At 45.4% G+C, this 13114-nt stretch overlaps 1 protein-coding gene across 1 annotated transcript in view; it reads left to right on the top strand.

The window, feature by feature from the left end:
• Window positions 1-1992: 1992 nt before the first annotated feature.
• LOC147701444 (paired box protein Pax-6-like) overlaps window positions 1993-13114 on the top strand; it is a 50524-nt gene continuing 39402 nt past the window's right edge. Inside the window, exon 1 of the mRNA XM_086930116.1 lies at window positions 1993-2107. Coding sequence (XP_086786242.1) covers window positions 1993-2107 — 115 coding nt within the window. The remainder of the gene's footprint in view (window positions 2108-13114) is intronic.

Raw genomic sequence — 13114 nt, 5'->3', positions numbered from 1 at the left:
GCAGAGCCAGAAGGTATGCATTCAGACAGGCAACTAGCGTCAAATGTCTGCAAGTACATCTAAATTATAATTATAAACTCTGCTCCAAAAGAAATTGAGATTTAGAAAGGCAACATTTACGTTGTACTGGCATATTTTATTTGTCTCCTATGGACCACATTTTATAAACCCAATCATTTTGCTCAATATAAATATTCATACCGGACATAAATAAACCTGAATATCGATGCAAACAGCCAAAAGTTAAAAAAACAACAACAAAAAACACTATACTAAAACAATAGTTTATCGCACAGCAAATTAACTGGAGGGGAGGGGGACAGGTTAATAACAATGCTGGAGTATCATTTTATTTTTCGTTTGCTGGCTCTGCGCTAGGCAATGGGGCAAATCTTCCCCGCCATTGCGGAGGAGCCGCCACTGCTCCATCTGGAGATGAGAAGTGAAATCCTCACCTGGGCGCCAAGTCGAGAGACGGCCTATTGAAAAGTAATTAATTGCCTGCGAACTATGAAGATGTGGAGAGCCTATTCAGACCAGATCGAAAGAAACGTTGAGGCATATTATCAAGGGCCATTTCTCCGCTTTTTTGTCTTTAAAAGCCAAAAAAGCTGCGAAAATGACATCGCCCTATCTACAAGGGGATGCTAACATGCATTAGCGCATGTTAGCACCAGTTTTCCCGACGCCTCGCATCTCTAATGAGATGCAAAGTGGGCGTCACTGGGCAGTAATCCTGGTAAATTATCACTGATGTGCACATCGCAATATTTACAAGGAGGCCCAAGAATTTTTGCAGGCGTTAGTTTTTGTCGAAAACTGCTATTTTCGCCAAAAACGAACGTCTGCAAAAATGCTGACTTAGGAATACTTACCATTGGGGGTGGATTATGCTGATAGGACCACAGGGTCGTATCAGTAAGGTTATTGCCATTTTCCATGGAACATCGCTGAAAAATAATTATCGCCAATGCGCTATGCGTTGTTAATACAGCACTAGCATAGCGATAATTACCAGAGATAGTCGGCAATAATATTTTTCACGGAGTGCGGCCACGATAATTATCGCTGCCGCTTGTTGATATGCCCCGTAATTATCTATGAATAATATGCGCCATCACGTGTATAAATTGTCCACATGCTAATTACCGATACTGTTGTGTTTGGTAATTACTGCGTGCAGAATTTGAGCATCATTCCAAGTTATATTCCTCTGAATGAGGGATCACGTGCACATTGCGCATGGTTTGCCATGTTCTCTTGTGTTATTTGCCTACAAGAGTTTTGACAGACTTTATTTGGCAAAAATCTTCCAGGCAAAAGAGGTAGGATGCACAATTTGCTTTAAATTTGGGATTTAATTTCAAGCACAAACTCCCAGTGGAACCTTACCGGATTTTCTGTTCAGTTCAATATTCTTTGTTTTGGCAAACTGCCATAAAAGGGACACATTAATACGGAATGATAACAAATTCAAATCATACCGTTTATGAATAATTAATTAAACCAGACCAGTTTTACCTTTTTTCTTCTTGACATTTTCTCAATGGCAATTATCCGAGTTATAATATATAGTCAGTCCGGGAAATAGAAAAACATTAACCACACGAACCCACAGACTGGGATTTAATATGCAAATATGATACCTGCCTAACACTTTTGGCCCTGGCACAGATACAATTTCTACTTCTGGCAAGTTGCCGTGCTATCTTCATTCTTCTTCTGCGCCTCTGCTTGCTGTCTGTTTTAGCGCCGGGAGACCCTTTTGGGTAGCTTTGCGCTCTACAAGTTTCCTTTAATAATAATATTAATAATAATAATAATAATAATCATAATAATAACAATAATAATAATGGCACAGTTCTGTCCTTCCCTTTCTAGCCTCCTTGTGATGCCTGCCTCTGACATCCATTGTTTTTCTCTCCTTCAAGCCCGCGGTTGCACCTACGCCTCGGGTACCCCAACTCTCCATGAGTTCTGCGGTTCCGTTCCATGGGGGTTGATGGAAACCAACCAACGGTGAAGATGCTGAACATACAGAATGCTCTGTGGGGTGGCAGACAGGGTTGGTACCAGGACAACCTCCTGCCAGCCCAGGGGAATCCAGGTACGTGGCTGATTTGGGCCTGGGGAGAGCTTGGTTGGAGATACTTTATGAAATGAATGAATGGTGGCACGATGAAAAGTGATTATTTAAATGTACCTCACTGACACCGTGTCTGAGCTGCCAATGTCCTCTCATATAATAAGTGTATGTTATATAAAACTTATTGCAGCCGATTTGTTATATGATCATAATGCAAAGTAATACTATTCAATTTAACAACTTTAGAAGGATGTAATGCTGAGTTGTCAGTGCTGGAATTAGAAATTTTGACTTGCAGATTAAACACCAGTATGAGCAGAGAACACTCACTTCACATCTCACTGAGCTACCATACCAGCTCTGACCTACTTTATATCCTGTTAGTCGTCTCACTGATTGTGAACTAAGATAAAGCAACCACAGAGGAAGGATAACCCTCCAACTCAAGCACTGAGAATAGAAGTAGACACAACACGTGTGGGTGCGCTCTATCCCTAAAAAAAAGACCTTAAAAATCATCTCAATAGCACGCCCACATGTGAGTGGATTGGGATAGTGGTAAAACAGCATGTCCCAAGATAAGGTACAAATCAGCATATCAAAAATATAGTCAATTAAGAAAAGACTGTCTCAATAAATGAGTTCTAGGGTGGGATACGAAACATTATAAAGGCTTATTGTAAACATTCAAGGATACAATACAAGATAATTAAAAGTGGAAGCTGCTGGGTTACATAGAAATCATTTGTCTTAAAGGCCATCAGTACAGAAAGGTGACAAAATTAGAAACAAATATGATGTCCCAAATATACAGCAAAATCAATAAGAAATTGGGACACATGCTTAGTAGCATAAGAAAGTCATCGGGCAGCCCCCAAATTCGAAAGTTTATATAGGAAATTTCCCCCGATACAAGGATAGAAGTTGTAGATTCATCACGGTGTGAGCAAAACAAATATATTTTCAACAAATCAGAAACAAGACTTTTGAAGTGTCATACTGCCTTACCACTTAAGTGCTATCCCACTACATGAATATTGACTCAGTCCCCTGTGACCTAATGTCATTCGTAGATGTCAGAAAAAACTAGTTACATAAATAACAGTGAACTATTGCGAATGATTGCAATACCACATGCAGGTGGAAGAACCTTGAAGAAATGTTTCAATGCTGAACACATGCTAGGGTGTCTTCTTCGAGAACAGTGACAATCGAAAGTAAACAAACAAACCTTGCTTACAGTTTATAACAATCCACAGTTAAAGGGAATAATGCCCAGCGCTTACACCTCCTGTACCTTACCACTAAGATACCATCATCTATAAACAAAGTCTTGATGGAGGTCGATTGATTCAAGCTTATTTTTTTAAAATAGAAACAACTTCAATCCCAATTTTTTGTGATGGTAATCAAAATGGTTTGAACTTTTATTTTTCACATTAGTTCAAAAATGTATAGAAACAGAACTTCTCAAAAACAGTAGCTAATACGTTTTTCGGGGAACACTCCTCTTTCTCGAGGTAATCAAAATGCTTGTGCTTCATTTGAAAATTCTTAAGTATTCCAGTTTTGGCAATGGTTTCTTTTGAGGGTTATTTATGACATAACTTGTAAATGAATCCTTTGACATCTGCATCATGATCTTTAGTATTTCTTTTCCAAGATTGTAAAAAAAAGGTGCTCTAATGTAGGATCAGTAAATTTGTGGTAATTCGCCCCTGTATTTATGGAATCGGGAAAAACAGTCCGGCCGAGTCTGGAAATCTCTGTACGAGTTTAAACATGACTTGCTGATAATGTTAGAACAAATAATAGGTCTCAGGGTTCCATTACACATTTCACAGTAGTTGGCGATAACCATCAGCTATCTCCCAGTGTGAAGGGTCTCCTCCTTCTTCATCTCATTTGGGCCAAGTGCAGGCTGGGCAGTGGCTGGAGGGCTAATGCAAATTAGCCTCCAGAAGAATCAGGCAGGGTAAAGGTACCTTTCTAAATATATTTGATAAAAACCTGACTTCTCAATAAGATTGGATGTTTATTAAATATGAAAATAGGTCTTTGAATGGAGTCTGTAGCAGGTCAAAAAGTATAGATTAAAGAGTATGATGAATACTTTGTCTTTTTCTATATACCTTTTATAGCCTGATCAGTGACAATGTCGTTTTAGGCCTAAGCACTGGGAAAACATACTATTTCTCTAATGTCACACATGTTTCACTCCTAAATATTATGCACTCTACATAGTGGGCAGAAAGACTTGCTTAGGGGTGACTTATTTAATATTTTAAAGGCGGTTTTCCTACCTCTCAAAAAGGTCATTTTGTCTTATCTATGGCCTCTGTGCGGGAGCGATCAGCTTGGGACTTGGACGCAACATGTGACGGTCATGCCTAATGGCTTTAAATATCTTGAGGTGTTCCTTTCATCCTCTCAGCCTATGTCCTGCTCTAAAACTTTGGCCCCTCTACTGCCTCAGATTAGACAACAGGTGGGTTCCTGGTTGCATTTGCCCCATACGCTGTTCGGAGATCGGCCATCTTTAAAATGGTCTTCCTACCTTATGTACTCTACCAACTCCAAAACCATCCCTACCAAATAACACAAACATGGTTTCGGCAACTGATCTCAGCTCTCAGCCACTTCCTCTGGGGGTGGGGTGCTCTGTGCGGGTCGCATTACAGACGTGCTTCCAGTCCACGTACTATGGGGGTCTCGCGACCCCAGATATCCAGACCTACCATGCAGCATCCCACCTCCTCGTTTTAATTGACTGATGGTACGCTGACCAGCGCGACCATGCCTATGTGCTCGAACGTTGGCTAATGGACTCTAAATCTCTGCACATGATTCTACATTCTAATGCAACGCTTGGGACGCTATCGCCCGCAACCCGGACCATCTTTGTGATCTGGCAGCAGGCTCTGTGCAGGATCGGGTGGTGGGGCAGACTTACCAAGGAGACTCCCCTCTGGCATAATGGCTTCCTACCACAACTGCTTGAACTTTAGTGGTTCGCGGGCTGGGACGCTATCGGAATCTCAAAGGTTGGCTACATCCTCCGGGGCCAGACCCTAAAGTCATTCCAACTACAAGCCGACTTCCAAATGCCCCCATCCCAATTTTACAAATATCTTCAATTTCAACACGTCATCTCCCCAAACCTTATGCGACAAGACACCATCTCCGATATCAACCCCATTGAGGCCAAGGTGTTTTGGGCAAGATGGGCACCCACAAAATCACAGCACTATACCGCACCTTGGCTACTAATAGTCACAATACACATCACAGAACTAGGGAGGCTTGGCAGGACGATCTGGGTACCCTCGACGAGGACGACTGGGTGGAGGCTCTTGAATCTCCGCGCGGCGCAGCCATCGCAGCTCGTGTTCGACTTATACAATTCAAATACCGCCGTAGGGCATACTTTACCCGCTGCAGGCTCTGGTGTGCTGGGATGATCGCATCTCCCTCGTGCCTGCGCTGCGGGTTGGCCGAGGGCACCTTCCTTCACATGGTATGGGACTGTACCGTCCTGTCGCTCTTTAGGCGTGGGGTGCTGGCCTGCCTCTCTGAGTTCTTGGGGTGGGACGTTCAACGGTCTTTGCACCTAACTATGCTTCACATTACCGAGGGGATCGGAGGTAATAGATACAAAAGACACTTGCTATTCTTAGGGCGTACCTTAGCTAAGTGAGACATTGCCATGGCGTGGAAGGTAGCTTCTCAGCCCTCAGTTGGGGCCTGAAAGCGTGGCCTTGATTTTTCCATGGGGCTAGAAATGCCGATTTTCAAGGCACACGGATGTCCTCAGAAACACTCGAGAATATGGAAGCAATGGGCCGATTATTGCGGTCTTTATCTTGAACCTGTCCCCCTGGCGCAAAGTGTTGATGATCTGTCATGCTGACTTAATGTTGGGTATGCACACTGGAACCTATTGTTCATATACTATTCTTTAGCGATTGGAGTAGTTTTCTTATTATGGTTACTTAGACGATCTGACACTCTTGTTCTTTGTTTATAATGCTTACTTTCCATTGATTCAGTCCTATGTATCCTCATGTTTTAGACAAATCCACTTTAAAAAGTTGACATCTTTACCAATGCCATATTATATATGCAACGTATTGCCTCGGACACCCTCCTTTACTCTTTTTTGCCTGTCAACGATAACATTTATTGTGAAAAAAATAAAAGGTAATTTTGAATGGAGTGTGCAGTAGTGTTCCGCTGCTGCTGTTAGGCCACACAGGATAGGCCTGAAGTCATATTTCACTTGTCACACTAGTTGATGGCACAATCCGTGTTGCAGTCCATGGGAGACTTTTAATTTCTCATGCCATGGGTGTAATTTCTACACCATATCCTATGGTCGTATAGGAGAGTTAAATATACCAATTAGGGATTAGCCATTTTTTTTACAGGTTTTAGGGGCCAGAGCACATACACTGGACAGCAATGCCCAGTGTATAGAATCGAACAACCAGCAATAAAATTCTGCAAAAATGGGAGTGACCACACTAAATGGGACATTTTCTCACAAGAACAAAAGAGTGTTGGTGGAGAAAGTAACAAAAGTAGTATCAGAGAGTCCACTATTAGTACGTTTTCTGTCCTGAGGTCACGGCTAAAGTCGAATGCTGCAGCACAGCCGTCTCCAGCTGTGATTTGTTTTACAAATTGAGGTGACATGTGTTTGTTTTTTCCATGCCTTCATAGTAAAAGGAAGCAGGGCCAAACTGGCTAGTCTTCATTTCCAGCATTTTCCTAGTGGACTTCAGGCTGCTTTCACATCAGGATGGGCTACCATGTCCCACCCTGAAAGCCCCGTGGCTACATTCTAACAGTGATCTCCTGTAGTATGGGGCTGGTATGGACATTTTTGGCCAGGCTGATTTTGGTTTCCAGCAAGGAAGAGCAACAAAGGGGCAATGCGCCACTTACTTACAGGTAATCTTTATTGCTCCAAGTCCCACAATCTGCTTCCGTACCGATCTGGTTTTTCCCAATTTGGAGAGCTTGTTACATAGAAGGTGGTGGTAGGAACAAGATAGAGTATCATGCTGAGAGGAGAATAGAAATGGAAGAAAAACTAAACCTTAACAGGATTTGGTGTATGTTTGGCAAAAAAAAAAAACTGTTGGCTTCCTTCCTCAAATCAGTGCCTACACTTTAAAGTGTAAGGAATGTGACGAGAAATTCTCTGACTCAAAGGTAACGGTGATTGCTAATAGATGTTTGGACCATTACATATGAAGTTGGCTGCTGCGTTTATTGGAACCACAGAATGAGGGGTACATAAATTGTTCTGTTGGTCACTTAATAGGGAACCTGGCAAGCGACTTACTTTCCATCTGTGTAATTGGGTGTATCCTATGGTTGTTGTATATAAAAAGGTATTGGTATACACTGGAACCATTGACCCTAAGATGTATTACATATCATTGAGTCACAAACATTGGAAGGGGCTTACACATTGATTAGGTGATGGTGTAATTGACATGATTTGCTCTTATTTGCCTGGAATGGTTAGCACCTGTTGTTTGAGTATGATGGCTTGTCATTTATCTTTCTTTAATTTAACTCTTGAAAAGGTTGGTTTTTGCTTCAAGGTGCCAACTATAACGATGTAGTTAAAGTCTCCCTTTAGCCGCGGGTGATCAAGTGAAATGGCGGGAAAATTTTGAAGTGCCTTGTGAAGAACAACATTGCTGAACTATGTTATGTGTTGTGTATTTGTGTAGTGCATTCCCACCATCTGTGCAGATGTAAAGGTCTTTCAGAAACTGGCCTTCAAAAGTGAATTTATGAGAACTAGCATTCCTCATTTAGAGTTTGACGGAGATGCTACTCTGTCCTACTGTGATGGCTATCATGACTGCCGCATTACAAGTGTCATAGGCTACAATGCACTCGTGATACAGCTGACTGGACACCTGCAACAAGTGTGACGGATATCTTGTTCGTCGTATTACAAGAGCCATAGGTTTTAGGCCCTTCCATTTTTCAAATGAATGACAACATTATACAAAAGGAAGTTATTCTCAAGAAATTATACCTGCTAAGAACTATGACAGGCAGTTTTGTTTCGATTTTTTTAATATATGCTGGGACTCCACCAAACTTTTTATCTTTAATGTTAGTTCCAGAATACTCGTAAGTGTAACATTCAACACTTTAACGCAATTTGAGGTCACAGTGAAAGTGCCACTCAGTAGGTTGGGCTGATGAAGTTGATGGATGTGTGGTAGAGCTTGAAATTGTTTTTTTAATGTAAAACTTATTCTTGGTATAAATGCTGTTTGAAGTAATTCCTGTCTACTAAACAAAAGGGGAGGAGGAAATCCTGATCCTTCAGTTTCCTAATTTTAATCCAAATAATCAAATGGGGAAGGATCACTTGTCCTGCAAGAAACAGGGTATGCAGGAGATAAACAAAGTGTCTCCGATAAAAAACCCTCATGCACGTGTTGGGAAGTATGGGTAGCGGTATATCTTGGGGGCATATTACCAAGGGCCTTATCGCCGCTTTAGCGGGAATTTTTCCCGCTAAAGCGGCGATAATTTAATCGCCTTATTACCTAGATGTCGCTAACACCAGTTAGCGACAGCTAATAGGCGATAGCGGGCATTTAGGGGCCCACTTTGCATGTCAGCGATAATCATCGCTAATGACATGCAAAGTGGGCGTGCCAAGATGTTAGCGACTGAAAACAGTCGCTAAGATCACTATCCACTATTACCAACTCTTGGAAATAATCGCACTAAGCGCGATTATCTACAAAAGCTAACGCCTGCTGAGAGCAGTTCTTAGCCATGTTATCCAATGGCAGGTGGATCTTTCCTTATGTGGATTGCCAACATTCAATAAGGGTCGTCAATAAAATGCCTCAGTCCCACCTATCTGCCATATGCAACATGTTTGGTGCTATACAGTAGTGAACCTTGCCCATCTTAAGCATGCAGTTGCACCAATACAGGGCTCCATACTTTGAACAAAAAACATAAGCTTTAAGCATGATTTTCCCGTGCGCACGCTGAAATGTAAAAGTAGCATGATGTAAATGCCCTTATTTGTAGAGACATCAGTTTCAGCATGCAAGTCTTTTCTCTATTTTTACTTCCCCTGAATCGTTGTAGCAACGTGAGATTAAAACAGATTTTTAGAAAATAACCACAATTCAGTTTCGGGCAAATGCGATCATTTAAATTATGATTTGCTTTCAATTTATTAAGGCACACAATCATTGTAGTTTTGTCAATCACTTTGATGAACTAGCGTGCATCCTGTTAGTCCCATCTCTAGCTTCATTACTACAGAGCTGTTATAATCAACCCGGTAGCACAGCTCTGCTACTTCCGGGTAACAAGAGGCAGCTTCAGCGTAATGCGAGACGTGAGGAGTGGAGAATTAGGTAGATAACATCCACCCTCACCGAGGCCGTCAGACCGGTATAAAGAAGCCGGATATAGGACATAAAGTGGGGCCCTAGGTTAAGGCGTGGAAGGAGGGCAAATAAGTTGGTCCAACTCAGGGAATCAAAGGCCCTGTCGATATCGGCTAGTTATGTTATGTTATGTTATGTTATGTTATGTTATGTTATGTTATGTTATGTTATGTTATGTTATTATTCATTTATAAAGCGCTATATCACCCCGAGGTATCTAAGCGCTCACAATGGACACATAACACTGGTAAGAACACACAACCTCCCACTACGATGAACCCCAAGCTTCCAAGAAGAAGGCGGGGATCAGGCGGCACTGCTAGTAGCAGTGCCGCCTGATCCCCGGTTTTACACATCGCCTCCACAGCCACGTGGGCTCGTCTAATATTGTGCCGCGTTGCCCTGCGGGGCATAAATCCGGCTTGATCCGGATAGACCAAATCTGATATTTAGGGGAGAAGGCGATTCGCGAGCGCTTTAGCAAGTATTTTGGCCTCAATGTTCAGAAGGGAAATTGGCCGATAGGACTCGTGGCGGTCCGGAGGCCGACCGGGTTTACAAAAGACAACAATTTCCGCATGCCTCCAGTCCGCCGGCAGTAGGCCCTCCTCTCGTGCTGCCTCCAGGGCGGCTTTGTAGTGTGGCCCTAGTTGTAGGTGATAGCACTTAAAAAATTCACTCGGGAAACCATTGGGCCCGGGGGCCTTACCGGTATTGAGTTCCCCCAGTGCCGTGCCTAATTCATTGGCCGAAAGTGGGGCCTCAAGGAGCTCACACACATCATCAGGAAGTGCGCGGGGCGGGAGATCAGTTATAAATTTATCAATATCAAGTGCCGAGAGAAGGTCCCGCGGGGTGCACTGCATCGCAAAGTAGCCAGCGAAGCTGTTCGCAAGTTCCCTTGGAGCTGAAATGGAGGCCCCGGTATCATCTCTAAGGCCCGGCAGGTCCTGTGCCTGGAACACCTTTTGGCAGAGCCTATGAAGCATGGTGCTGGACTTGTCGCCCCATTGATAAATCCTACTTCTGGTCGCTAACCAGATCTGGCGGGCCTCGTCTAGCTGGAGAGAGGCGCACGTCTGTTGCGCCAGTAAAAGTTGCCCTACGTCCTCTAGGCGATTCGCCACCCCACATTGAGTTTCCAGCCGCTCCACTTCTGCCGCGGCCCGCACCAGTTCTTCCCGTCGTCTGCGGCGCGCCGCCGCACACCATGTTATATCTACCCCGCGCAGCGTAGGTTTCATAGCCTCCCAAACTGTCCGTGTGTCAGAGACCGTACCTAAGTTTTCTTCCCAGTACTGGGCGATAGCCACCTCTAGGTGTTGCTGATACGCCTCTTGCTGCAAATGCCAGGTGGAGAGACGCCACCTGAATGGGCGCCTCTCCCTGTCGAGGGCAACCTCTACAACTACGGGGGAGTGATCCGAAAGTCCCCGCGGCCGGATAGACGCCGAGACCACTCTGGTAAACGAGCGGTGGACTGCCGAGACGTACGTGTATTCCCTCTCATGTGTATGCAAATATCGCCATGTATCTACCCAGTTCAGGCCACTCACCATGCCATGTAATCTAGTGTGGGTATCTACAGCGGGGTCCCCCCTGAGCCTTAGGCGATCAAGTCGACACTGCATGACATCATTCCAGTCCCCCCCTATCACCGCAAGGCTCTCTGGGATCTCGGCCCATACCGTGAAGAGTTTTTCAATCAGGGCCCATTGCAGCGGGGGCGGAGCATATACACTCCCAAGAACCACTGATTCTGAGCCCACCGTCCCCTGCACAAAGACATAGCGGCCCTGGGGGTCTATCCAGTGTTTGGTGTGTGTGTAGGCCAGTCTACCATGTATCAGTAGGGCCACCCCCCTGGAACCTCTCCCAAAGCCCGCGTGGTATACCTGATCATAACCATATCTCTGTAGGCTCAGTGCTTTGTTACCCATGAGGTGTGTTTCTTGCAGCATCAGGACATCTACATTCTCCTTCTTACCCTGTTGCAATACCGCCCCCGTTTGATCTTGTCCAGCATACCCCTCACATTCCAGCTCATCATTCTCATTAGGGCACCAATTTGCACCCGCCTAGGGTTTTCAGCCCCCATCTAAACGCAGATGAATTCATACAGCAGGTAGTAGGCTCAACAAGCGTGGACATAACAACAGCATCGTTCGAGACAATCGTGGGCAGGACCGCCCTCCCCCCCACCTCCCTCAGGCCCCAACCCCCCCACACCAACTGCAATCAACTTCCCACAACTCTCCCCCCCGCCCCCACCCCATACCTCAATGAACAATGAAGTACCTGTCGCGGTGTAGCGTGGCTCCTGCCCCCAACATGAGACAGACCGCCCACCCCACCAATGGACCCCCATCGCTACCCAAAACCCACTAATAAACTAGACCTAACAGAGGGGTCGAGTCCGCCCTCCTTAAGCCGTCCCCCCACCCGAGTCCCAAAACCACAAAGTTACTTGTACAAATGAAGTTCCTTGCTTCGGTCCGCCACGGCTGTCCACATCAGGGGGGAGCGAACCAACTCCCCTCAAATTTCAATGGAGCAATCACTTGTCGTTGCGGTATCTAAGACGTCGGATCTTGAGAGTCTGGAGCCCCAGTAGTTCCCGCCGCCCCATCTTCTGTGGAGGAGTTTTTTTTAGAGCGGGACCTCCAATTGCTTCTGCTGCGCGACCGCCGTGGAGTCCGAGGGGGCCCAGTCGTGGAGGAGTCTGAATCCCGACCGGGGGGTGTGCACTCTAATACGGACTGTCTCGTCTGTCCAGGCGAAGACTTCCTCTGGGGTGTTAAAGAACAAGGTCCTGGATTGAAACTCCACCCGCAGGCGGGCAGGGTAGAGCAGGGCATATTGAAGTTTTAGACCCCGCAGTCTCGCTTTGGCTTCAGTGAAGGATTGGCGCTGCTTCTGCACTAACTTAGTGTAGTCCGGAAAAATTAGGATCTTATGATTGTCGTACAGCAGAGGGTCCTTCAGACGGGCTTGTCGTAGGATTGTGTCGCGGTCGTGATAGTTAAGGAGCTTGGCTATCACAGGTCTAGGGCGTTCTCCTACCGGCGGCTTCTGGGTCAGCGCCCTGTGCGCCTGTTCGACTATAAAGCAGCGCGATAGGGACTCCGGCGGCATCCAACTTTCTAACCAATTGGTCAGGAAGGCCTCCATATCACCCTTCTCGCAATCTTCCGGAAATCCCACAAACCGTAGGTTGTTCCGTCGGGCGCGCCCTTCCGCATCTTCTGCCCTCAGGGCAAGGCCCCTCTGGATGCCCTCCATGCTGGCCACCTTCTTCTTAAGGGTCGCGACATCCTCCTCTACTCCAGTAATCCTAGTTTCGGCTTCCGATATGCGGGCCACTGCGTTGCTTAGGTCTTGGCGCAGTAATGTCACATCTGCTCCAACTGCCCCAATTTTTGCATCCAACATGTCCCGGGACTGCGTTATCGTCGCCATGAGGGCAGCATTGTCAGGGACAGACGCAGGAGGTCCCCCAGCCGCGCCAGCACCCCCGGCGGCCCTGTGAATTTGTCTATGGTGCCCTGTTTGGAGGTATGTCCGCTATTGCCGCCCC

The sequence above is a fragment of the Lissotriton vulgaris genome, chromosome 7 (genome assembly GCF_964263255.1).
Source record: "Lissotriton vulgaris chromosome 7, aLisVul1.2, whole genome shotgun sequence".
Lineage (NCBI taxonomy): Eukaryota > Metazoa > Chordata > Amphibia > Caudata > Salamandridae > Lissotriton > Lissotriton vulgaris.
Note: the sequence above shows the minus strand (reverse complement) of the source record. Positions and strands in the feature narration are given on the sequence as shown.